The 25790-nt window shown below is 49.4% G+C and overlaps 3 protein-coding genes and 1 long non-coding RNA gene across 13 annotated transcripts in view; 2 read left to right on the top strand and 2 right to left on the bottom strand.

Moving 5' to 3' along the window:
• Positions 1-676: 676 nt before the first annotated feature.
• LOC127008324 (probable ATP-dependent RNA helicase DHX34) lies at positions 677-6149 on the bottom strand. Its single transcript, XM_050880207.1, has 3 exons — positions 3883-6149; positions 3616-3761; positions 677-3028 (listed from the first exon to the last, which is right to left on the bottom strand). Exons 1-3 carry the CDS (start codon positions 5986-5988, stop codon positions 1576-1578), a joined length of 3705 nt encoding a protein of 1234 aa, XP_050736164.1. The 5' UTR covers positions 5989-6149; the 3' UTR covers positions 677-1575.
• A 2370-nt stretch (positions 6150-8519) lies between these two features.
• On the top strand, positions 8520-16843 carry LOC127008316 (microfibrillar-associated protein 1-like). Its single transcript, XM_050880200.1, has 7 exons — positions 8520-8724; positions 9830-10350; positions 10566-10739; positions 11642-11857; positions 12556-12654; positions 14291-14446; positions 14816-16843. The coding sequence occupies exons 1-7, from the start codon at positions 8631-8633 to the stop codon at positions 15035-15037; spliced, it is 1482 nt and encodes a 493-aa protein (XP_050736157.1). The 5' UTR covers positions 8520-8630; the 3' UTR covers positions 15038-16843.
• Positions 12807-14283, top strand: LOC127008318 (uncharacterized). Of its 3 annotated transcripts, none has more exons than XR_007761029.1 (3): positions 12807-13311; positions 13381-13831; positions 14019-14283. It is a non-coding gene; the product is annotated as an uncharacterized LOC127008318 (long non-coding RNA). The 3 variants fall into 3 exon arrangements; XR_007761028.1 differs by having other exon boundaries at positions 13381-13901; positions 14089-14283; XR_007761027.1 differs by having other exon boundaries at positions 13381-13901.
• A 1818-nt stretch (positions 16844-18661) lies between the features above and the next one.
• LOC127008314 (cytoplasmic polyadenylation element-binding protein 2-like) overlaps positions 18662-25790 on the bottom strand; it is a 104692-nt gene continuing 97563 nt past the window's right edge. For all 8 annotated transcript variants that reach the window (XM_050880189.1, XM_050880190.1, XM_050880192.1 and 5 more), the window contains 4 exons: positions 25291-25501; positions 24716-24897; positions 24384-24601; positions 18662-24261 (listed from right to left, as the gene is read on the bottom strand). In XM_050880189.1, the coding sequence (XP_050736146.1) occupies positions 24210-24261; positions 24384-24601; positions 24716-24897; positions 25291-25501 (663 nt within the window). In that variant the 3' untranslated portion in view covers positions 18662-24209. The remainder of the gene's footprint in view (positions 24262-24383; positions 24602-24715; positions 24898-25290; positions 25502-25790) is intronic.

Here is a 25790-nt window from a genome sequence, read left to right as displayed (position 1 = left end):
CCCCCACATATACACACACGCAAGATCCCCCATCCCCCCCCCCACACACACATTCAACTCACTACACACTCAACCCCCCACACACTTACCCGCAACGCCCCCTACACACAATCAACGCCCCCTACACAAACACTCTCTATAGTTACACACACACACACAGTTTCGCCCCAATCAACAGAATAAATCAACACAAGCCCTTTAACACACAAAAAGAGGAGTACTATACTATATATCCATGCACATAAACACCTGCAATAATAGCCTACTTATATAATAGCTGTGATCAACATACACACTAAAGAAGGGGAACTATGGAACACACACACACACACACACCGTCACTTCCGTCCCTACAGCCTCCAGCCCTCCTCCTCCTCCTCCTCCTCCGCTTCGACTCTCCTATTCGCCAGGTGACGCCCGGAGCCACAGGAGGAATCAATCTCCTTCAACGAGTTCCTTCAGGATTGACAGTACTCTCTCTCTCTCTCTCTCTCTCTCTCTCTCTCTCTCTCTCTCTCTCTCTCTCGATTACGCGATCAAATTCTATTCTTGGGACTGAAAAGGGGAAAACGAGAGAGAGAGAGAGAGAGAGAGAGAGAGAGAGAGAGAGAGAGAGAGAGAGAGAGAGAGAGAGAGAGAGAGCAAGGTAAAAAGAATAGCAATGACCTGCCGATTTAGGGAGGGGAACGTGCACCATCTGTCTCTTACACGAACATAAGGCAAAGTTAGGAGCCTACGGTAATAGCTGCGCCTGGCCACTGTGCTCATCTCCGTACCATTAGCCCTTAAACCTCTGACAGGTGAGAACGGGAAAGTGACACGTACAGTTAATTACCACAGTTAATTACCACAGTTAATTACCACAGTTTATCTACTCCAGATCCCGGTTTGAATTATCCACCAGCACAAAAAAAAAGGATCAATAGCTGGGTGGACTGCGTGACGAATTAATTAGACCTTTCCTTTCCTTCTCTTCTCTTCTCTTCCCTTTCGAACCCAGCCCGGAGATCCGTTGTTAGCCACGCCAACCACTGCACCAAGGAGACGCTTTATAGTTTAAATCCATGCATGCCAAAATACAAGCTTCTGCATCAAGGGATCTGGTTGAAAGTGTTCGTTCTGGTCATCTATCTTGTCCCATGGATGTGACTCTCGGGGATTAGAGGAGTGGGTTCAAATCTGTTGTATGGTTTTGTAGGAGGTAAGTGGATCGGATGGCTTTGGGACCCAGTTGCTATGACTGAGAATTTTACCCTTATATTACTTGAGAACAACAAATTTGGTCAATAAAATCAAGCCTTTCTATCAATATCAATATATTCTTTGTTTTACATCGAAAGTATTTTTTTGTGAAAAATTTATTTTAAAACGTCCTGAAACTGACCAAGTCCTAGAATGACTCTTCAATGAAATGTCATCACTTGTTATGTAGTTATTTGCCGCACAGCAATGTTCAAGTGATGCAACTTGTTGGCAAGCAAAGTGCCAATGTTCATTTGTGTGTCACTCACTAACCACCAGTCTTGCCACTTGGTCCAGCGAGGGAGGCAGCAGCAATGACGGGCAGCAAGGAAGTCACTGTCCAGCAGACTCTGAGGCGTGGGACTTCCTGTGGACAAATATCTCCTTCAGAGTGAGCCACAGAGTTTCCCCACAGGCATCACACTGGTACCTCTTCTTGGTAGGATCTGCTGCCTCCCCCTCATGGGAGGTGCCTGGAGGTGGAGGCTGGGCAGATGCCGCCAGACACTCCCACAGGTGCCCCAGACGGTCAAGTGTGGTCAGGTGGAGGTCTTGGTCACAGTAGGGACACACTGTGTCATGAGTGTTTATAGTGGTGGAGGTGCACTGGAGGTCCAGCACACTGTTGTATGAAAGGTATGGGGTTAGGTCCACCCCTCCCTTGGTGGGGTTAGGAAGGCAGGGCTCCCCTGGGGCAAAAGGGTTTGTGGAGAGGACGCAGTCCCCGGGGCCAGGACCTGCATGCAGCACCTTGGCGTCGGCAGCCAGCAGGCGCCGCCGGGAGTACACCGCCTCACTCTGGAAGAAGTCCACCAAGCCAGCAGAAAGATCTTTCTCCAAGCCAGCTGCCTCCACCTCACTCTCACCCTCATCATCCTCACTCCTGGAGGTGCGGAGGTGTAGGAGGTGTTGCCACTGCTTCCGAAGGTACACCGCTCTCAACAGTAAATTCTGAGCAACCGGAGGGTCTGGGAACCTCAGCTCAATGAAGGAGTCGCATGCTATTGTGGATATGTCTGCGTTAGTGTCCAGGCTGTGGCAAAATAACAGCAGGGTCTGGGCTGCTGGAACACGAACTGTGTCCACCAGGAAAGCCTTGTGGGTCTCCAGGACAGAGCCAAAGGCCAGCAGCTGTTGACCGCGGGCAGCTGGGTGACGACCAAACCCTGGCACCTCCACAATGTCCGAGTCTGCCACCTGCAGCACCTCAGGATGTGCAGCCAGGACACCCCCGGGGTGCAGCACCGTGAATGGACGCTCCCGGGTGTGGAAGAGTTGCTCCGAGCCAGCCTTGTAGTTGTTGTGCTCGTCAGCAATGGCCAGGCCCGGGTACAGCCCGCAGCACAGGATCACTTTCAGCATTGTCTGGTCTTGACCACGAAGCGTAGAGCCACGAAGGATCTCACGCAGGCGCCTTGGGTCGTTGGTGATCCTGAAGTCCACGTCCTTTATGTCTGTTGCCCCCTGCCCCTCCCCCTCCCATTCCCCATCATAGCCGTCCCCCTCCCCCAGCTGCAGCACCCTGGTGGGCCGCTGGTCTTCTTGGTGCAACTCTCGGCGAATCTCCCGCAGCTGCTGCAGCTCACCAAGCCTCTTGGCTCGTTCAGCACTCGTAAGGGCAGACCTGGGAGCCCCAGCTACCCGCTGCAGCCCAGAGTCCTTAAGCAGCTGGGAGAACTGATGCCTCAGTTTGGTTATACCGTAGAAGTGGTGCTCCTCCAGCCCCCTCTTCCGACACCATTGGCGGGAGTCTTGTGATCTCGACTCTTTCACGCCAAGCCACTCCCTGCAACACACAAGAATGCCTAGGTGACGCCTCCCCAGAAAGTACTAGCAGGAGGTGGTGGCTGAGTGGCCAGCATGCAGGTGCTGCATCCTGGAGGACCCAGATTTGAGTCCCACCCACAGCTACAAGCTGACAATTTTCAGTAATCACTGAGTGGCCTAAGACTACCCTCATCCTGTCCTTGTGACCACATATCAACCTTTACTCTAGATTAACTCTCTAAAGAATATAAAATATGAGCTCTAGGGAACAGAATGAGCAAACAAGATGGTGCCACTATAAAACTCTTGCCTGCACCATAACAGGCTGGGGCTGACCACCGGGCCCCACCATGAAGGCCCGTCGGTGCCATCCTAATTAAGCCTAAATACCACAGTTCCTTGCACTACTGTATGACCCAGCTTTCCTGGTCTATCACATCAGTAAATGCAGCTTAATCAACATGAAAATTTCTGCATTTAACATTCAAAAGTCCACTTTTTTTCTAGCAATATCACCAATGCAATCAACAATATTAAACCCAAGCAATGAGACGACATGAGTTAAGGAAACTACTAAAGTTGAATCCAAAGAGGAGCATCACACACCTGTATGCCCCCAGGAGGGTGAAGGGGTCCCCGTGGTCATTCTCCAGGTCTCTGATGGCAGCCTGGCACTCCGGAGACTTGCGTGCGTGTGGCTGGAAGGGGTTCTGCACGCTCATGGTGGCCGCCAGGGACAGCACAGGCTCCAGCTGTATAGCAAGTAAGAGTGGCAGTCATGAGTCACTGCAAGAATATCAATGGAGCATTTTTTACTGCAAATGATACATATAAGGCAAAGACAGTGAAGTGGGTGTGACAAACATGACTCACCTGGTGGAAGAGCGCCCCCATTATCAGCATCTTGCCCAAGCCCACCTCCAGGGGCAGCTGTGCCAGCAGCTTTCCCAGGGTGGTCAGGCATCCCTCAGCATCCAGGGCGCCCTGGGCCCTGAGGGAGGACACAGCATGCTCCAGAGCCTCTTGTGGAGGAGGCTCAATGAAGGGGAAGAGGCAGGGGTCAGGCAGGCCCATGGAGGTCATGCGCAGAACCACAGAGTCCAGGGGCACGCGCTGCACCTCTGGGGGGCTGTAGCGGGGGAAGGACTCATAGTCTTCGGGGGAGTACAGTCGAAAGCATGAGCCGGGCCCCGTGCGCCCTGCTCGGCCCTTGCGCTGCTCCGCCGAGGCTTGGCTCACCCAGCACTCCTTGAGGCGCCGCATCTTGCCCTGAGCCTGGTGGGTCATCTCCTTTACTCGTCCTGAGTCGGCCACGAAGCGCACACCGTCAATGGTCACTGATGTCTCAGCAATGTTGGTGGAGACGATGCACTTCCTGACACCCTCCGGGGCCACGTGGAACACTCGCTCTTGCTGGGCTGCGGAAAGTGTGCTGTGCAGCGGCAGCACCACCCAGTGCCCGCTGTGCCGGGCGTACTCCTGTGCCGCCTCCACCACGATGCCAATCTCCCTGGCACCGCTGAGGAACACCAGCAGGTCGCCGCGCTCCTCAGACGGGTACTGCTGGTCGATGAGCTGCAGCAGGCGCACGTAGGGGCCCGGGTCCAGGCGATCCTTCTTGGAAACCTCTCTGGGGGGCGGCGGCATGTACTTGAGGGTGATGGGGTGCAGGCGGCCAGGGACCTGCACCACCGGGGCGCCGGGGAAGTAGCTGCTGAACAGGTCCAAGTTGACGGTGGCACTCATGAGCAGGACGCGCACCTCAGGCCGGCGCACCTGCAGCACCTTGACCACCCCCAGCAGGAAGTCTGTGTCCAGGTGACGTTCGTGCACCTCGTCCAGGATGACCACCTGGTACTGGGTGAGCAGCGGGTCCACACACACCTGCCGCAGCAGCAGCCCCTCTGTCAAGAACACAAGCCGGGTGTGGGACGTGCGGGTCTTCTCAAACCTCACCTGGTAGCCCACGCTGGAGCCATACAGGTCCAAGGTCTCGTGGGCCACGCGGCGGGCCAGCGCCACGCAGGCCAGGCGCCTTGGCTGTGTCACCGCCACCTGGGTGTAGCCAGCGTCCAGCAGGTACCGAGGCACCTGTGTGGACTTGCCACAGCCTGTGTCGCCGGCCACCACCACCACACTGTGCTGCTCCACCTTCTGCAGCAGCTCCTCCCGGTGAGCGGCGATGGGCAGCTCCGCTTGGGCTCGCCTCAGCTGCCGCAACTTTTCAAACCTCTGCTTCTGAGAAAAGTCGAGGTAGAGCAGCATGACCAGCCGGGCCTCCTCCAGCCGCCGCTGTGACAGCCTCCGCTGCCCTGCCCTGACCTCCTCCAGGTCCTGCGGGGGGAGGCGGTCCTGCAGTGCCTCAATGCTCGCCCCACTCAGACTGAAATTGATGTTGTGCCTCTTGTGGAAGGCAAGGGGAAGGCCAAACACTGCACTGCTGCCCTGCCCCGCCCCGCCACCCCGGCCCGCCCCACACATTTCCCTGATCTTGCGCTGCTTGTGGAGGCTGTGGTACTTCTTGAGGAAGGCCCAAAAGTCCTGGTACTGCTCGCTGCCCTGCCGCAGAGGATCCTCGTGTCCTCCCCCACAGAACAACAGATCCAGCTCCCGGCGATGAGCCTCCCACTCAAACATCAGCTCGTCCTCAGAGTCTGAATCCCCCTTCACCTTCCCTCCCCTCCCTGCAGAGGCATCAGGCTGGGAGGGGAGGGAGGAACACCCCGCCTTGATGCGTTCAGGTGAATGGGATGGGCTGCGAGGCCTCTTCTTGCTTTCACCAACACATGCTGGGTTAGTTGCTGACTTGGATTCCCTCTCAGAGTTTGACCCTGAGTTAGCAGGTGACTGGGCCCTTGATCTTGACCTTGACCTTGATCTCTTTCTGCTGTGGTGTGTCTTCTTTTTCTTTTTGTTTTTCGCCTTGTGTGAGCGCTTCCTCCGGTGTCCTGGCGGTCGTGTCCGCTCAGAGTTACCCATGTTTGCAGGTGCCTCAAATGATCTCGCTACACACAAACTAACTAACACTCTCTCTCTCTCTCTCTCTCTCTCTCTCTCTCTCTCTCTCTCTCTCTCTCTCTCTCTCTCTCTCTCTCTCACACTTTTTACTTTTTCTTCCTTTTACGGTGTCTGCTCAAGTTCCTGAAAATGACAACAAGCATTATGTATTATTGTGTATTTGTCAATTTGTCTCTCATACTGTTATGCAACATTCCAAACTGGGATAAACACCTAACACAATATATAAAAAATTTAAATCTTTCGCATTTGGTTTGGGAGCTTACAAATCTGCTGTAATGGACTGTGTAAGCAACCTAGGAACTGTGTAAGTAGCAAGTGTGTAAGTAGGAAGTAGGTAAGTAGCAGGTATGTAAGTAGGAAGTGTGTAAGTAGCAGGTATGTAAGTAGGAAGTGTGTAAGTAGGAAGTGTGTAAGTAGGAAGTGTGTAAGTAGGAAGTGTGTAAGTAGGAAGTGTGTAAGAAGAAAGTGTGTAAGTAGGAAGTGTGTAAGTAGGAAGTGTGTAAGTAGAAAGTGTGTAAGTAGGAAGCCTTAATTTGGTTCTCTGTATACCTTAATCATAAGTCCACACACAGGCAATAGATGAAGCGCTACTCCTTGAACTTCCACTCCTGGCGGCACATGGGACACTGCTGGTGGAGCTGCTGGGACTGAAGCCACTTCATGATGCAGTGGATGTGGAAGCAGTGCGAGCATTGGCCCCACACCAGCGGACAGTCATCCCCGGGTAAGCGGCAGTCAGAGCAGCAGCCGTCAAAGGGCATGCGGCAGATCCCACAGCTGTCGTCGTTGGCCACCCAGCGCCACGTGGCCACACCGGTCCAGCCCTTCACCCGCACCTTCATCACCTGCCGAGGGATGTAACTCAGGTGAGCATGTCGCCTCGTCACCAGGGCTGTCCTCGGATGCCCATGTTAAAGTTGTGGTAAATGTTCAGTTTAGCTTCACTGCCTTAACAATGTATAAGCCTTCGTGTTATGAGTAAATGGTAAAAATACATGTCCTATTACTATAATGAAGCCACACATATTCTGAGTTTACCATTTACCGTTGATGAGGTTTCAGGCCCTGCTCCACTACTGGTGCAGCACTCTACGAGGGCTACGTAAACCTAACATGACTTTACCAGTGTTGTTGATGTGTAGGAGACAGAAGGGTCAGCAGCTGAGGTTCAGGGTTCAGCGAATAGGTGATAGGTGGTAGGTGTGTGAATAAGAAGAGAGGAACGAGAGGAGGAGGACCTAAGAAGCGATACAAAGCGTTACAGGTCAAAAGAAGAAGGTTTGATAAGTTAGGTTAGGTTAGGTTGGATTATTTCTAACCCCGTACGCCTTCATATTATGGTAAAAGGTCATGTGTTTCGTACCAGTATTTCAGATCACAAGGGCATGAAACTAGACAAAGCACAAGACACTGGGAGAAAGGAATGAGAATGAAAGAAAATGTAGTGAAACAGACTGAAGACAGGGACAGCTGCTGGGGAAGGAGGAGGAGGGTAGCGAGGAGTCATCAGAGGAGGAGAGGTCAGAGTACTCGGAGGAATCAATTTGGTTCCTACTTTTAATCTTTTCTTTTTCGATAACAATGTTTCTGGCAGTGGTTTCTAAAGACTGGCGAGCTAACCAGGTAAGAACAGCGAGCCACAGGAAAGCACTCTAGGCTGAACGCTGGATACTAGGAGATAAATAAAAGAAAAAAATATATAAAGAAAGATAGACCACCGTAAGAATAAGACTGCCAAGGAGACTCAAATGATTCAGTGTCAGAAGCGTTACTCACCTATACTCAATTCAGGGCTTAGTTGCAGGACTTCTAGGGTGAGACCGAGGCGGAAAACACCCACAAGGAAGCTTATTTAATTAACGTTTTCCTGATCAGTGTGTGTGTGTGTGTGTGTGTGTGTGTGTGTGTGTGTGTGGCTGCATAAAATAATAATCAGTGTTTTGTTATTCTTGGAGATGGACAATTCCTCCTCTCAGTCTGTCTGCCTTTACAACGGGTCTCATTTCGTTTGGTTTTCGTTTCTTTCCCTTGTTCTTTTTTTTCTGTTTTATTCCTGAGCTGTTTTGTATCTTGAGTGGGGTTTTTTCTAGGGTATTCTTCTTTATTTCAGTCCAGAGTTCATGCAGTAGATATAGATGTTTTCTCTCGTCTCGTTTGATTTCGCTTTTTGTTTCTGTCTTGTTCGTTTTCACTGTTTTATTTCTGAGCTTCAATGTGTCTTGAGTGCTTTGTGTTTCTCGGATATTCCTGTTTATTTCAGTCCAGAGTTCATCTAATAGATTTTTCTCTCTGCTTTCCCATGTGTGCGACAATAATGCCTAACATATATGACAGTCAAATCCCCTTAACCTTTCATTAACGTTGATTTATTCATTTTACTCGTATATAGTATGGAGATAATTAAGTTTTCGATGACAATTTTGTTGCAATACCGTCATTTTTGGTGTGGTGATGGCTAGCAGGCAGAAAACAACAAATGCAATGCTCTGAGTACGATACCTTGTGAGGCTCCAGTGTAAACAAACGTCTGGTGGTGTTGTTCACGCGGAGCCTTCCTTCTCTCTGCCCTGACAGGTTGACGCCCAGCGGCCGACCCCAGCATGGATAACTCGTCCTGGACAGCTCCCCCGGGGGCTGCTCAGCCCATGGGGATCCAGAGCACGGCAGGCGCCGTGCCCGTCATGAATGACAAGGGTGAGTGCCTGGCGGGGCTGACACTGGCACGGCCCACCCGGGGCCCAGGCATTTCTTCACCTGGCTTCTGGCTGGCCTGCACCAGTAACCATCACGGTTAAGAATCGCTTTAGTGCCATGCCAGTATTTCATTACCTACCTTATGAAACATCACTAGCTCTTCATATATCTTTTCTACAAACATTCGACAATTATGGAAGCGCTTTCAAAATCAAATTTAAGGACTATTTTTTTATTGTTGAAAATAGGGGATAATATTCATGAAAAACACAGTTTCCCCCTGGTTAGAAGGGGGGTCCAGAGGGGCAAAGCCTCCCCCCCCCTTTTAGCTGTCAGGTCATATATTGTCCAGAAATAAGCAGTCAGCATTTCAAAATTAGTAACGTCATTAAAACAAATCTTTACCACCATCACTATTGAGATGATGTTGAAATGTTGAAATTATCCTAATATATATAGTTTTCAACTTCTGACCTATTATGATTCAGTGGTGTGTATCCACTCCTTGAACTTTAAAAGGCAAAATATAATCTTTTGGAGGCATGGAGTAATTTTAATTAATAACTAGATATGGGAAGGAGTACTCCAATAATATTTTCATGGAGAAATCAGCTAGACAGCTACACTTGTTAGGTTCCGTCAGTGTTTCTATCATTCATTGTCAGCTTTGACCTCATTTAAGTTTTTGGATTGAAAAGCTTCCTTGTTCTTGCTGTACTACTGCTCAGTGCATCTATTGAGAAGGCAGTTTCTCTTGATGTCTTTCAATCATCTTGTCTTTCAAATTCCTCTCATCATGTCTTAGTTACCCATTTCCCATTCACACTCAAACAGATCTTCTCTATCAATTATGTCTACTTTCTTCATTGCCTTGAACACTGGAATCTTTTCATGTCTTGTTTTTCGTACTAGGAAGGCAGCCGTACCTTTTCTAATCTGTCCTTGAACATTTAATCTGTCAGCCTTGGGATTAACTTGCCTGCTGCTTTCTTTGTTCTCTTGATCTTATTTATTATGTGGGGACTGCACTACTGCTGCATATCCTGTCCACTCAATTTCTTTATGTTGTGTGTATCTGTGTGATGACATCATCTCTGTTCTGCAGGTGAGGTGTCCATGAAGAAGGTGAAGGTGCAGCGTTATGTCAGTGGTAAGCGGCCAGACTATGCTCCAGCCTCATCAGATGAAGAGGAAGAGGAGGAGGAGGACTTCACTCGGCCACAGAGGGGCGCGCCTCCCTCACCTCCCCAACACAAGTCCTTGACAGAGGCCGAGATGGCTGACCCCCGACTGAGGCGTCTGCTGGCCCAGCGCGCTCAGGCTGCAGGGAGTGATGAAGAGATGGAGACTGATGTTCCAAGGAGAAGAGTGACTCACCAGGCCGAGGTGGTGGACCTGAGTGAAGGGGAGGAGGAAGACGACATCAAGCAGGAGGAAGAAGACCAGATGGAGGAAGTAGAGGAGGGAGAAGATGAGGACCTCGAGCATATGCCAGAGCTCAGAGCAAGTCACCGCCTGGCCGAGTCTGATAGCGAGTCTGAAGATGAGGTGGATGAGGACGAGCTTGCCCTGAGGCGCCTCAACCTGCGTCAGCGAGCACTGATGAAGGTTCAGCAGCAGGAGGAGGTGAGTGAAAGGGGTAGCAGAGTGTACTGAAATAGCCCAATAACTCAGAAAACTCTTTAATGCCATACTTTTACTGGCTACTCCTTGGTGAGAAATCTGTCAACCCTTCGTGATTTGTGTTTTTCCATACCCTATACTATATCCAAATAGACTGTTTGATTTTCATGCCTCATATGTTAGTGTAACGGCACATTACCGTATTCTTCCCTTGACAGCTGCTGGGGAAGGAGGAGGAGGGTAGCGAGGAGTCGTCAGAGGAGGAGAGCTCAGAGTATTCGGAGGAGACAGACTCGGAGGAGGAGGGGCCTCGACTCAAGCCTGTGTTTGTGAGAAAGAAAGACCGCATCACCATACACCAGAAGGAGCAGCAGCAACTCAAGCTCAAGCAGGTGTGTGGTGTGTGGTGTGTCTCAGGCTGTTTACTTAAGTGTGTTTCCAGTGTCTCCATTTCAAGGCTCTACACATGGTCTGCTTCATGACCTTGGTGTTTGATATTTGTTTTAATGGACCTGTATCTATTGGGTGCATTCTGCCACCATGTCAGGGATTAGCTGGTTGATCACTAGCAGTCTTCTTTTTATACTTACAGGTGTTATCTTCTCTCAGTTGCCCTCTTTCACTGCCTCATCCCTGTTTTTTTTCCATCTAACCATCATTATTACATCTTAAATACATTTCAGTTACATTACCTATGATTTTTTTTCCATAATTCATGTTCGTTCTTGATATGCACCACGTATTTTAGGGTACTAGTGCATGTTGGAATCCATAATCCCACTATGATCTCAAATTCCCGAACTTGGGTTTCACGTTCATTGGTGTTCGCATCTTATCGTCAGTGACCTTGTTTCCCTCAAAGGCAGCACAGGGAGAGTATCAGGACCACCTGCCCCTCTGCCACTAAGTCTGTTTTTATATCTCGTCAGTGACCTTACTTCCCCCAAAGGCAGCACAGGGAGTCTATCAGGACCACCTTCCCTTATGCTGCTGTCTGTTTTTTTATATTTTGTCATCAGTGACCTTACCTCCCCCAAAGGTACCACAGGGAGTCTATCAGGACCACCTCCACCTATGCTGCTGTCTGTTTTTTTATATTTTGTCATCAGTGACCTTACCTCCCCCAAAGGCAGCACAGGGAGTCTATCAGGACCACCTTCCCTTATGCCGGTCTGTTTTTTTATATTTTGTCATCAGTGACCTTACTTCCCCGAGAGGCAGCACAGGGAGTCTATCAGGACCATGTTCTCCCCATGCCTCTACGTCCTAACCCTGCTTCCTTTTCACTCCACAGCAAGAGATGGAAGGGAGGAAACGTGTGGAGGAGCGGCGTCGCGACACCCTGCGTCTGATTGAACAGGAGCACCGAGCGGCTGGGGCAGCAGCAGGGCGGGGCGGAGTGGGAGACTCAGGTGACCCTCTCGACACCATCAACACAGACGACGAGGCAGATGACGCCGAGTACGAGGCCTGGAAACTGAGGGAGCTGCGACGTCTCAAGAGGGACAAGGTGAGTCAAGCAACAGCATGTGTCTGGCAAGACTCGATGATGAGGGAATACATGGAGAGGAGAGTATATTAATATTGATAAGTTAAAACACCAATACAGGATTCACCATTTATTGTAGGTTGTGGCAAGACCTTGCAATCATTCATAACAAGTGGAATCAATAAATGCCATGATTTTTATTCAAATATTTGTATTTGGAGAAGTGTACATCACCATTGCCAACATAGTTATGTGTGGCCAGCAACATCATTCTTAAAGTAGTTTCACATCCTTGTTAGAGGACATTTAAGATCTTGTATACAGATTTCACAGTTGTTGCAGATCAGTTTTAGTCTTTCGGCACACGAGTTTACTGTAATCTGCATAAACAGTCATTAGTTGACCTCACTAACTAAAGTACAAAAATATAAAGGTTTTAGCAGGACTCATGTATAGCAGTTGTAGAAATGGGTACTTTATTTTATAGTATTTTAGTTTGGAGATTTTAGCATCAGGAAGATAGTGGGTGTGGCTTAAACTACCTAGACTTAAAACAGTACTCAAACTTTTCATAGAATCATATATTTCCAAAAGTCACGAGTACACAAATCAGTATCTGGAGAGTTAGTCGTTTGGGTCCATAGCTGGAATTTAGTTGATGTCCTAAGCATGTCTTATTTTGTTGCACAATCCCCATGTCTTGTGTGATGCATTTGCAGGAGGAGCGAGAGGCTGCCGAGAAGGAGAAGGACGAGGTTGACAAGCTGCGCACAATGGGGGAGGAGGAGCGTCGGGTGGAGCTCCGCAACAACCCCAAGGTATGCAATATTCTCCCAGTGATGATGCAGTGGCAGACTTCCTTATTGTTGGTTTGTCTTGTTTCTGTTAGCCTTCAATAGGAGTTCTTCCACTAAGGCGAGACTGATGAAGGTAATCTCTTGGGTACGACCTTTTCACTCATGGTCTGGAAAGTAAGGAGAGTTACATGGTGAGGCCAGGATGAATGAGGGCTAAGGGAGGGTAGAAGGGTATTGCTAGGACCGTTTCACTCATGATCTGGAAAGCAAAGAGAGCTACATGAAGGCAAGGTCAGGATGAATGAGGGCTAAGGGAGGGTAGAAGGGTATTGCTACGACCATTTCACTCATGATCTGGAAAGCAAAGAGAGCTACATGAAGGCAAGGTCAGGATGAATGAGGGCCAAAGGAGGGTAGGAAGGTATTTAATGGAGCTTCAGAATATCATAGAGGGAAGTTATGATGATTTCAGACATTATATTGTTATCTTACCACTAGGCAGCAGTGAGCATATATTCTTTCTCCTTTTCGTTTAACATCATTATTTTTCCTTATGGGGTTGGATGGGCTATTTAATCTCCTATTCTTGACAAGCAGTGACCATGTACAGTGCTAGATCACATGTTTGAAGTGGGCAAGTTAGATGAAGTGAAGCATTGTTGTGTTTGTATCCAGAAGGTTTGGGGATAAAGAAAGGGAAAAGAACAGGTATAGGACAGTGGTAAATTACTTGAGTGTGTCCAGAAGGGTTGGGGATTAAAGAAAGGGAAAAGAACAGGTATAGGACAGTGGTAAATTACTTGAGTGTGTCCAGAAGGGTTGGGGAGTAAAGAAAGGGAAAAGAACAGGTGTAGGACAGTGGTAAATTACTTGAGTGTGTCCAGAAGGGTTGGGGAGTAAAGAAAGGGAAAAGAACAGGTGTAGGACAGTGGTAAATTACTTGAGTGTATCCAGAAGGTTTGGGGATTAAAGAAAGGGAAAAGAACAGGTATAGGACAGTGGTAAATTACTTGAGTGTATCCAGAAGGGTTGGGGAGTAAAGAAAGGGAAAAGAACAGGTGTAGGACAGTGGTAAATTACTTGAGTGTATCCAGAAGGGTTGGGGAGTAAAGAAAGGGAAAAGAACAGGTGTAGGACAGTGGTAAATTACTTGAGTGTATCCAGAAGGGTTGGGGAGTAAAGAAAGGGAAAAGAACAGGTGTAGGACAGTGGTAAATTACTTGAGTGTATCCAGAAGGGTTGGGGAGTAAAGAAAGGGAAAAGAACAGGTATAGGACAGTGGTAAATTACTTGAGTGTGTCCAGAAGGGTTGGGGAGTAAAGAAGAAAAGAACAGGGTGGGGACAGTGGTAAAATTATGGGGAGTAAAGAAAGGGAAAAGAACAGGTATAGGACAGTGGTAAATTACTTGAGTGTGTCCAGAAGGGTTGGGGAGTAAAGAAAGGGAAAAGAACAGGTGTAGGACAGTGGTAAATTACTTGAGTGTATCCAGAAGGGTTGGGGAGTAAAGAAAGGGAAAAGAACAGGTGTAGGACAGTGGTAAATTATTTGAGTGATGGCTCTTATGTGCACTCCCTTGGCATTTGGTTCCGACTCCCCCTCGTCCACATTTTTGGGGGATGACTGGACAGCCTCTTGATTCCCTTCCTTCCCCTCAGGTGATCACCAACAAGGCCACCAAGGGCAAGTACAAGTTCCTGCAGAAGTACTACCACCGAGGTTCCTTCTTCCTGGATTCAGAGGAGGACGTCTTCAAGAGGGACTTCTCAGGAGCCACTCTGGAGGACCACTTCGACAAGACCATCCTGCCAAAGGTAAGAACATAAACGTTTTTTTTAAGTTAATGTGCTCGGCTAGAAGCACAGAAGTTTGAGGATGTTTGGTTAAGAAACACAGGGAAATGGGCAAAATTCAGGGCACAGCAGTTCATGTATTGATGACTGGCAAAGTCCAATGTTTAGGTAAACTGTGTCCTGGGGTGGCTTCTTACCCACCACAGGCTCAAGTGCCAATATGATGGAGATGAACACCCAGGTCACACACAACTATAGTGCATGCCCCAAACTTTACCTTAACTTAACCTATCCCATCTATATAATGTCTTTTATAAAGATTACTTATTGTGTTCATAGTAGGTCAATCTCATTTTCGCTTCATCACAATTCTGGTTTATTTCATGACAGGTGATGCAAGTGAAGAACTTTGGAAGGTCTGGGCGAACCAAGTACACTCATCTGGTGGACCAAGACACTACCTCCTTTGACTCCCCCTGGGCCTCAGACTCTCAGATGAACCACAAGTTCTTCAACGCCAACGCTGGAGGCATGAAGCAAAGCTTTGACCGCCCCTCCCTCAAGAAGCGAATGCCTCCCCCGCCCCCCAACAACCCCGCCCCCAGGAAGTAGTGAGGTGGTGCAGCAATGTCTAGTGTTCAAAAGACTGGCACCAAGAACCAGCATACAGGTTTATGCTGAGTCAAGTGTGCATTTTTTTTAGAACTACCAAACAAACTGAATTTACTTTCCTCTGAGACTGACCACTGTTGACCAAAGTGTACATATTATAGCCAACAGTTGGTTGAAATATAGGTAATGCCATGAGTGTACAGCTGATGGTGTTAAGGAAATTGTATATGTGCACAACTTTTAGAGAACATTTTTCTGTCATTTCTCATCTTTCAAATTAATAAGCACACATAGTACACACAAGTGAGGGGTACACTTACTACTGGTCTGGTAGGAGCAATGGTACCCATTTAACATGGTTAGCTGTAGGTATCTCCAGCCAGCTGCAGCAATTTGTTGTTTAGATTACTTCGTTTGAGCAGCATATAATGTGAGTGAGACTGAAGCACACTCAGTCTTTACTGCAGTGTATGCTCCTACCAAGATGTGTGAAACTGAAGAGGTGTTCTTCACCAAACCCTTCTCTGTATAAGATCAGTGTTCCCCTCGGGACACACAGGATGACTTCAGCAAATCAGTCCAAGGTGCTCGGCACCCTTGAGGAGTCTGCTGTAAATGAGTGCATTGAAGAATCTCCAATCGAGGATTGGTTTTGCTTCAGAGGAGATGCTGGAGAATATTGAAAAGCCACACTGCCAGGCTTGCTGGCACTTAAGCTCTCCTAAGAGGAGACAAGGAGAGATGTCAGGAGTCATGTTGAGTAGGTCAAGGCCATTTAATTCTAAATGACCTCTGACCTGCTTACTGAGTCCTGAAGAAGCTCTGCTCTGAGCATCCCTCTCAGGGGATCACTGGACACCAGATTGTTGCCTTGAGTCAGACATGGATGGGCAGAGGACTCGTTTGGCTGAGTACTTTGAGCAATTGTTATATGGCAGACCCACAGCCATAATTTGTGGGTTGTATGTGGTCTTGATTGCCGTATGGTACTCTGGTACCATTCCTCCTGACCGGAAGAGGGTGCTGGTTGTCCCTGTTGGTAAAGGGGACCATCAGACCTGTATCAATTATCATGGTATTACACTGCTTGGTGTACCAGGCAAGGCTCTTGCCCAACTAATGCTCATGCAAGTTTGCAACCAGCTGTGTCTGGGTTCACACCTGGTAAGTCAACAACAGCTGACTGTATCCCAGTGCTTCGCTTACTGGTGGAGCACTGATAAGAGTTTCAGCAGGGGATGTTTGCAGCCTATGTCAGTTTCAAGAAAATATTTGAGGAGCACGAGGCAGCAAAGCCGTTAAGCCAAGACTAAGGTGAATGTGCTTGCAGTCTTACTGGATGAAACAGTACAGTCTGTCCATGGAAGTGGTGAGGGCATCCAGAACTTGGGAAGTTTCAAATACCTTGTCAGTGCAATGCAGAACAATGGTGGGTCACATCAGGTGGTCTTGGTGGATTGGGTTGGTCCATGTTTTTTTTTAACTTGCTCAGCAGGAGTAGCCTATGTGGTGTCAGTACCTGTGCCAAAGGACAAAGATTCAGATCTTTCTAGTTTTTTGTGCACAGTAATTCACCAAACTACAAATACCTAACCAGTGGAAGAAAACATTTTTTAGGGCTAACTACGTCTTGCATCCCTTGTTACATCTCTGTTCTACCACTTAACCAGAACTCTGATCCCTCCCTTCAGATATTCTTACTGTTTTGTAAGTACAACTATTTAATGTTTAAGAGGTCAACTGTATTTAGCTGCGAGTGTTGAATGAATGTAGATGAATGTTACTTCATAAATTTTAAAAGACTAATTTTCTTTTACGTGATACCAGTATGCCTTGAACATGAAAAACTTAAGTTTTTCCCAAAGGACCACTAGAAATTTACATACACTCGAGTTCCAAGAGCAATGGTTACCCTCGGCCTGGTCCACACGTAACGAGGAATCGACCAAGCAATAATCATTCACGTGGAGCTGCTAATAAAGTAAGTCCATCAACCAAACACCAGACTTGGGGAAAATAGAGCGAACAAAAGCAAGCAAAAACTACTGAAGCATGCACAACAACTAATTAGCCCAATTAAACAGGAATTAGAAGACAAAGCAAAAAATGAGAACGACCCAACAAGCAACTACCTTCCCTACCCCCAACCCCGCCATCACCACCATACATGACAATTAGCAAATTAAACCACTAAAGCAAACAGAGGAAATAGAAGACTCACAAACGAGATAGAACGATCAAACAAGCATTACCTGTAAGTGGTCATTGATTAGAGTAATGGAGGTAAAATTGGTGGAGTCGACACGGCGAGAAACACGACAAAGGAGAAACACGCAACACAGACCAAGCGACAACCACCACTCACTATAACACATACCTCATAACGACTATACTTATCTTCACCTGCTTACCTCCGTGTGCCTCTAAGAAACGTGTGCAGCTCCCCTTCATGGTGGTTGCGTTGTTCTCCTTCCACAGTTGTAGCCATAAATACACTGAATAAGCACAAGACAGTCACTTTGCTCACAGTCTGGCGAAGGTGTGCAGCAGGGAGTCCTTCGTGTGCTCTCCATGAAGGTAAGGAGGCAAATGGAGATGTCTTGTGTGGGGCTGTCGAGTGCACCGTTGCCAGATTGTCGTACTCAGAGCCTCGCATTTACCGTTTTTTGAGCCACACCCATAACTATTGCCAAAAACGCACCAATAATTAACCATTTTAACGATAACTATACATGAAGGCAGTTATTGGGGTCGAGGAGGCAGTTTTGGGGTTGGAAATTGGCAATCATAGGAGGCTGAGTACGACAGTCTGGCAACATTGGTCGTGTGTTCGAGGCTTCAAGCGACGGTGCTGCTGCCTCGGGACCAAACTGAACCCTTCGCCATTTCACTCAATGGAGGGAGATTCTAACGGAGTGTTTCTGATTTCCTTGATTTATGTTTGGAGAAGAAAAAGATTTATGAGGACTGATGTTTTCTTTATTGGAGAGGATGGAGCTCCCTGGGCGCCGCACTCTACAGCAGTGGTGCCCAAACTTTTTTTCTGTTGTTTCCCCTTCAACCAGTTCAACCATCCGAATTCCCTCCTTCGTGTGAACAAGGAAAAAATAGCCGAAGCACGATGTTTTCTTTCTTAATAACACAAATTACATAATAAATAAATAAAAGCCAATCACAATATTTACTTGCTTGATAACACAAATCAATCGATCACTAGCCCTGACGCCCCGGCCGTTTCCGCCGGGACCTCCCTTCAAGGAGGCGGCCAGAACAGAAGTCTTCAGTTTTCCCTCTCCAAACACACTTTTCTCGGATCCCTCTTTGACCCTTTCTTTTATGTATTCCTCAACTCTATCTTTCGTAGCATAAATGTTGATTTTTGTTTCTATATACTTGAAGAAAAGTCAATTCCGCATTCTACAAATTTTTTTTCAGTCGACTAATTGCTAGTAATTTATGATTCCCTCATGTTAAATTTCCCCCCTGGAATCCTGAAATTTCCCCCAGGTTGGGAAATGCTGCTCTACAGGATTTTACCCAGATGTTCAGCCCCAAGCCCTATATATAGTTCAGACTTTCTGGCTCTCCCAAGCCCAAGTCCGTGAAGGGTAATGAGATAAGTCGGTAAGTAAACAGGTTTATTGTAAGCTACAGAGTAAATGAACATGGAACAGGTCACACGCGCCTCCCTCGGTACAAAAGGCTCCAACACAAGGCCGCGCGGCGGTCCCGCGCTTGTATCAAAGTAAGAAAATGTAGAAAAATCTTGGTGACTGACTACCCATTCACGAAATGTTCACACAACATTAAAAACATATTTAAATATTTTTTCACGTTATTTTATAAAACATAAAAATGTGTAAGGGCAACAAAATTAAAAAGTTAAGACTAATTGTGGGCGGGTCGGGGCGGGGCGGGAGGGAGGGGTCCCACCGCCCCGCCCCGCCTCGCCCACCAGTTACTCTGGACTTACAAAAAATTAAAAAATGCTTCACCAAACACTCATAAAAATCTATTTAGTTACAAAAGGTGTCCATGGCTGAGAAGTAACAAAAGTGAGTCCAAGTCCCGCGGGCGGCGCCCCCCCAGCCAGGCCCCTCCCCGCCCCGCCCCGCCCCGGAGGGCTGGGGCGAGCGGTTGGGTGGCCGGAGGCGCCTCGCAGCCTCACTAACACTAGGCTCCGCGATGCACAAAAATAATCCCAAACAAAAATAATTTACACCATCTCTATCATTAACAACAAATAGTGCCTCGGCCTCTCCTGCTCGGCGACGGAAAACACAGGATTTTGATCATCGCGAGCGAGCGCGCGGCGGCGGCCCCTCGGCGGCCGCCCCGCCGCGCCTTTCCTCGCTCCGGGACTCTGGTAACAATTTCCTCGAGTGCAGACAATAAAACTGTCGCTGTCACTAGCAATGTGTTATCAAATGAGTGATAGTAATGATATAAAAATGTCCAATGTGTGGCGGGGGCGGGGCGGGCCCCGCGCCTGCTCGCCGTCTACCCTACACACTGGTACAAAAAGGAGATCAGCAAAAATCTCGACTATATCATAAAAAGCAGAAAAACGATGTCAAACCGTTAACTGTGGCCGGCGCGCGGCCGCACGAAACACCACAACAACTTTGGTTACAAGATAACACTAAGTATAAATTAGAAAAATTAAAAAAATATCTATAAAAGCAAAAACAAGTATAAAAGATGACTACCTCAACAATCACATAGTGGGAACGACGGGGGGGGGAGGGGAAGCCGCCCCGCCCCGCCCCGCCCCGGCCGCTGCCCGCCTCGCTGGGGCGCCGGGGCGGGGCGGGGCAGCGCGGCCTCACCCAAACACTGTCACTAGGCAGGCACTATTTATGCTTATATTAAATGAGGTGATAACGAGCAACACGGCGTTAACTAGGACGCGGAGGCGACCCACCTTCCCACCACCGTCCTGCTGACACGCGCCGCGACGCACGACGCGCGCCGCGCACCACCACACGATGCACACGCACGTACGAGGCACGGCCCACGCAAGCGGCACGGCTGTCAACCCTGTACACGGCCCGTGCTGTGTTGAACAGGCCGTGCGCTTGGCGGCCGCACCACGTAGGACGCAAACACGTCGCAAGCACGCACGCACCGGTCTGTGTTTCGCGGGCTGGGCCAGCGCTCGTCCCGCCACGCACGCACGCACTTACCAAAGTCTGTCGTAAGCTATTTGGTATTGCTGGAGTGACTCGCTAAAAAATCTATATTTTTTAAAAAATAGCATATCCTCTGTCTGGGCTCCGACACCACCACGCACACACACGCACACACGCCAACAACAAAATCTGGAGTCTACGGTGAGAGATAAAACAGGATTATGCAAGAAAAGTATGCAAATATATATAAAACGGGGACGTTACACTAGAAATAACATACTCTATGAGATGTTATGTTAAAGCTGCTGCATCGTGTGCTCAAAGAGGCCGGGGAGGCGAGAAGCAGGAGGGGGGAGGGGAGGGGGGGGATGGGAACAGCGGCGTGGGGGGGGGGGGACAAGGTATGACCCAACACCCATCACCTCCAATACTCCCATTAAACACCACCACCACCACCACCACCACCATTACTAATCCACAGCAATATCTACTTCCCTCCCCCCTTCCCTCCCTCTCCCCCTCTCTCCCTCTCGTGCCCCACCCCGCCCCGCCCCACCTCAGCCCCACGCCAGCACACTAATACCAAATGACTCAAATCAGCACCAGGAGCGTCGGGGCCAATTGCACGTAACACGGAGCCACCAACCTGACCCGCGTGGAAGGGGAAGGGGGAGGAAGGGGCATGAGGAAGAGGGAACATCAGGAGAGTGAGGAAAGGGGAGAGGAAGAGAGGGGAGGGTGGGGAGTGATGAAACATTGAAAAGGGGCTGAGGGGATTGGGAGGGGAGGGAAAGCAGGGAGAAAAGGAGGGAAGAATAAATAATAACAGAATTTCAACGATGATAAAACTAGTCAATTAAAAGTATGGTACGTACGCGGTGAAGAAAGAATCACAGAAACAAAAGCTCTTCTTGATCACAGACAAACGTGAAGGGGGGGCAGGGCCATGACGGTGGGGGGGGGAGTGATGGGCGGGGCTGGTCAACACACGCAACAAACAAACAAACAAACAAAACAAACACAAACAGGGCAGAAGGAGGAGGAGGAGAAGGAGGAAGAGAAGGGGCAGCCACACTCACACAAACAATACGTATTAAATTACAAATTATACAAAATTATGACAAAATATATCCAAAATTAAAGAACAATAAAATTATTAGGGTAGGAAGTAAATAAATAAGAAAACAACATTACGAATAAAATGCACATCATCCGGCTGGAGCAACCTGACCTGCCCTCACCCCGGCCCCCGCGCCCCCCCCACCGCGGCCCCCTCTGTGTCACTGCCAGGGTGTGGGTGTGTGGGCGGCGAGGGGGGTGGGGGGCAGGGACGGGGTGAGGGGAGGGAGGTGTGTGGTGTGGTGTGATGGAGGGAGAGGGGCCAGGAGGGCGGGGTGGTTGGCCGGGACGTGGGGACTGACTAGACACCTCCACGCACGTTGCACACCCCTTGGGGGCGGGGTGGGGGTGGAGGGTGTGATTGTCTGCTGCCCCAGCGCCAGGCGGTGGGCGGGTGCCGGGTGCAGGCTGGTGCTCCGAGGCTCACTGATCAAGCAATAGTATATAAAGTTTTCAGAAATTCCCAAGTTAAACCTCTAGAAAAAGTGTGTAAAAATTTTTTTAATGTTTTCACATTTTTTTAAAATAGAAATGGACACGCCATCCGGCCCACTATTGCTGTTGTAGGGCGCGGGCGGCCCCGGCCCGCGCCCCGCCCCGCGCCCTGGCCACGCCCCGCCCCGGCCAGGCCCAATCTCTCCCTCGACCGCTCAGTAAAAAAATAGTATGTACAAATATGAAAAGGTTGAGCCGGACTGTGTACTGTACAGGCTGAGGCCGCCGGCTGCTAATATAAAAGTTTCCGTGCGGAGACAAACAAGAGCGACAACACAAAAATATAACCGTCTATGTCATCTGGGAAATTAATATATTCATAATAAAAATACATGAACCTCTACACTCACTAGCGACGCAATGTGGTCACATGGGCATGAAGTGTGATGACGTATGTACAGCGGGCCCAGCGCCGGCCGGGTCACCAAACTATATCAAACGGGGCCTGCGCGCCGGCGGGGTTCGGGGCGGCCAGGGCCCCACGGGGCTCGGGGTCACACGCTCCGGGATGGGTATGTTGCCTCCCGCAAAGCCAATTGTGTCTTTGGTTACTCGTAAAAAAAATGGAGAGATCAAAGGGTGAACGCGGCAAGCCAGTGGACCTGCGGCTGACCGACTCACTTCCCATCTCTCGCTTGCTGCTGCCACACACCGCTGCTCCCTGCCTGGCCGGGCGGCTGGCGGGCCCGGGAGTCGGCCGCGCTGGTCCTGGTGTGTTAGCCTGGCGGCGGGAAGCTGTACCTCAAGCTGTATGTAGTAAAGACACCGTCACAGCTCCGCTAGTTTAGCTACAAAGTTTTTTTAAAGCCCACAAATAGTTGCGGGTTGTTTTCTTACACAGTACTTGTAACAGCAAAAGGCAAAAAAACTATAACCATTTAACTGGTCACGAGACACCCGCATAGGCTACATGATGATGATAAACTTACTAACAAGGACAGTATCAAAATTCAAACACGCAAAAATACAAATTCTATATGGATCAAAATTATCCTAGTGCAAAAAGACTCTTGCAGTATCACACACATCCTGGGCTGCTGGCTGCTCCTGGGGGGACTGAGCCAGCATGGACCAGTCCCGCCACACCTTTGAACTCTCTCTGCGCCAACCAACGCGACGGTCCCGGCTATATTTATCGTCTACAACACTCTTCTCTTTCTCTCTCTCGCTCTATCTCTATCTCTCACAGCTATTTCTCATAAAATTTCTCAACTCTTAACAAGGAAATGAGGCAAGTTGACAGACAGCACTAAGAAGTGGGGGCAGGGAGGTGGGGGAGGGGAGAGGAGGGGGAGTGTGGGAGCGAGAGTCAAGTAGGTTAAAGTAGAGTGGAGTAGAGTAGCCAACAGCTGCAAAAAATGGGAGGGGCGGGGCGGGCCAGGGCAGGCTGGGGGGGTTCAACACAGGGGCAGCCCACAGGAGGTGCTCAGGGATGGACAAAAGAGGATGTTGGTGCCCCGCCCGCCTGGCCCGCCGCGCCCCGGATCCAGTATTTCAGAGGAAGGAGACCCCCTCGATGGTGAACCTGCCACAAGCTGCAGCAACCTTCCTCAGCCTGCGAGACACTGCTGGACACAATAGTAGAATTTGGAGTAGGAATAGTAGGAGCAGCACAAGGAGGAGGAGGAGGAAGAGGAGCTGTATGTAGTAGTAGTAGTAGTAGTAATACTCTACAAGCCTGACACACTACTGCTGGTTATTATTTACTGACCCGGCTCAGCCCTGCCCCATGTCTCACCTGACCCTAATTAGGACTGGGGGCTCAGGTGGGCTCCTCTAAGAAACTACACCTCCTGGGCGGCCGGACCACGCGTCCCTGTCCCTCTGGCCTCCTCCGGCCGGCCGCCCATACACACACTACTCTGCTCTACTCACCTGCCTCGCACTGCTTATCATTATACATGTTTATACAGCAGGGAAGCAGAAGCTATACTAGACTCATAGTGAAACTTATTAACACGGCCCACTGCTGTCACTTGGGCAACGCGTGGGCACGGCAGGACAGGACAGGCCGGAGGCGGCCCAGCAACCCTCACTCTTAGAATGTTTGCATTTGCAGGGTAGTGGCCGCCCACCTGTCCTGCCCCGCCCCGCCCCGCCAAAGGACAGAGGAGTATAACAGTGAGGCCGAGCTAGAGAGGGAGGAGTAGAACATCTTCCGTTGGGAGTGAGCAGCGGCACCCAGCAGGGGGGGGTGTGGGAGGCCAGAGCTGATGGCATTGTGGCCCTGTGCCCCGCCAGCCGGTGGAGGGGCGCAGGATCCAGGGCTGTAGGTGTCTAGCATGCGGTGTGGGGGGGTGGGGGACAGAGGGAGGCTGCTCCCGCCGGCCAGTTACTTGCAGTGCTTTGCTAATGGTTCTGTTATCATGGCCAGAGCTGTTGGCAGGCCTGAGGGGGTCCTTATTTTTGGGCCTAAAGTCTTCTCATTACTTGTTGGTGAGGCACCAGCCGGGCTCCCGGTGCCACCGCCACGGAGATCTGCAACACAACAACACCAGTGAGTCACTGAAGCAACTGTAGCACAATAAACTGTTTGTTGTTCATTCCCCAGCCAACATACCCTGCCAGGCCCGTCCCTGCCCCTCGAAGTAGCCACTCACCTGAAGGGTACTGTGCGGGGCCGGTCCGCACCCTCTTTGACTAGTGGCTTGTGGAACTCCCTGCCGGGGCGGGAGTGGATGGTCTGCCAGCAGTGCTCGCAGTAGTACTGGAGGCAGGTGACATTGGCACAGAAAAAGGGAGCAAACTTCCCTCCGCAGCGGGCGCCCTGACACTCGTCACACATCTGGTCGTCCAGCACGTAGGGCTTCACCTCCACCTGGGGCAGACACTCTTGTTAACACACACACACACACCAATATGTAATACAATACATCCACCCTGCCCAGTCCTCCCCTTGCATGTCTTTTCTCCCTTCCGTTGCATTACTCACCCGCTTGTCAATGTCGCCATGCTGGAGCTGGACAAAGCGAGCACTGATGGCCGCAATGTAGCTCTGCTGGTTGGAGAATGCCACCCGTCCAGCTCCCTTTGGATACTTCAGCTCCGGGTCGGTGTCAATGCCGGCGTAGCAGACGCCTCCGTAGAGCCTGTCCATGATCATCGCCAGCTCCACTGAGAGGGAAGGGTTCAGCAGGTCAGTACACACACACCTACACTCTAGAGACACATGTCAAAGTACTTCTTGATTCTGTTCCATTTAGAAGTTTTTCCTGAAGATGCAACTACAGCAAAAGTATCTAACTCTCTTCTTTTGAATATTGATAAATGCCTCTAATCTCTCTCTTTTCCTCTCATCATGACTATATTCCAGTTACTACTATTTTAATTATTGAACAAAAGGAGACCACTTTGTTATACTACACCATTTATCCACTTAATAACTGTCAACATTCCTAATATTCTATACTTTTATTCTTTTCAACTTTTCACATGGCTGCCACATTTCCCCATTCCTCCTGTTCTTCCCCTAGTCCCCATCTCCCACACACACCCTCCCTCACTCACCAGCCTTGAGGGGTCTCGGCACACCCCCAACAAACACTGTCTTGCGAGGGTCCAGAGGGAGGGAGGCGTCAAGGACAAAGTCAGCATCAGAGAGCCTCCAGGGGCGGATCTGAACCGGCTTGTCCTTGATGGTGGGAGAGGAAACGCACAGGTACAGCTTGTCGTCATCCTGGATGCAGGCGTCGATCAACTGCTGCACGCTGCTCTCGTCCTGGGGGGGGAAGCCGAGTGGTCAGAATCACACACCTTTGTATTGACTTTTTTTTTTCTTCTTACAGTAAAGGTATCAACTCAAGGGCAACAAAAAGAAAGCGTAGAAGAAAAAGCCCACTAATCGTTGCTCCTATAAAAGAGGAAATTAATGAATGGCCAAAAGAGAGATTAATTTCGCGTTACTATTTTTTTTTTTTTTTTTTTTACAACAAAGAAGACCGCTCAAGGGCACACAAAAAAAGGAAACAATAATAAAAAAAAGCCCGCTACTTGCTGCTCCTAAAAAA

This window comes from Eriocheir sinensis, chromosome 37 (assembly GCF_024679095.1).
Source record: "Eriocheir sinensis breed Jianghai 21 chromosome 37, ASM2467909v1, whole genome shotgun sequence".
Classification (NCBI taxonomy): domain Eukaryota; kingdom Metazoa; phylum Arthropoda; class Malacostraca; order Decapoda; family Varunidae; genus Eriocheir; species Eriocheir sinensis.
Note: the sequence above shows the minus strand (reverse complement) of the source record. Positions and strands in the feature narration are given on the sequence as shown.

Coding starts and splice junctions, on each gene's coding strand:
- LOC127008316 (XM_050880200.1), top strand. CDS start 8,631: ATGGATAACTCGTCCTGGACAGCTCCCCCGGGGGCTGCTCAGCCCATG. Junction 10,351..10,565: donor AGGTTCAGCAGCAGGAGGAG/GTGAGTGAAAGG, acceptor TTCCCTTGACAG/CTGCTGGGGAAGGAGGAGGA. Junction 14,447..14,815: donor ACAAGACCATCCTGCCAAAG/GTAAGAACATAA, acceptor ATTTCATGACAG/GTGATGCAAGTGAAGAACTT.
- LOC127008324 (XM_050880207.1), bottom strand. CDS start 5,988: ATGGGTAACTCTGAGCGGACACGACCGCCAGGACACCGGAGGAAGCGC. Junction 3,762..3,882: donor TGGGGGCGCTCTTCCACCAG/GTGAGTCATGTT, acceptor CTTGCTATACAG/CTGGAGCCTGTGCTGTCCCT. Junction 3,029..3,615: donor ACCCTCCTGGGGGCATACAG/GTGTGTGATGCT, acceptor TGTGTGTTGCAG/GGAGTGGCTTGGCGTGAAAG.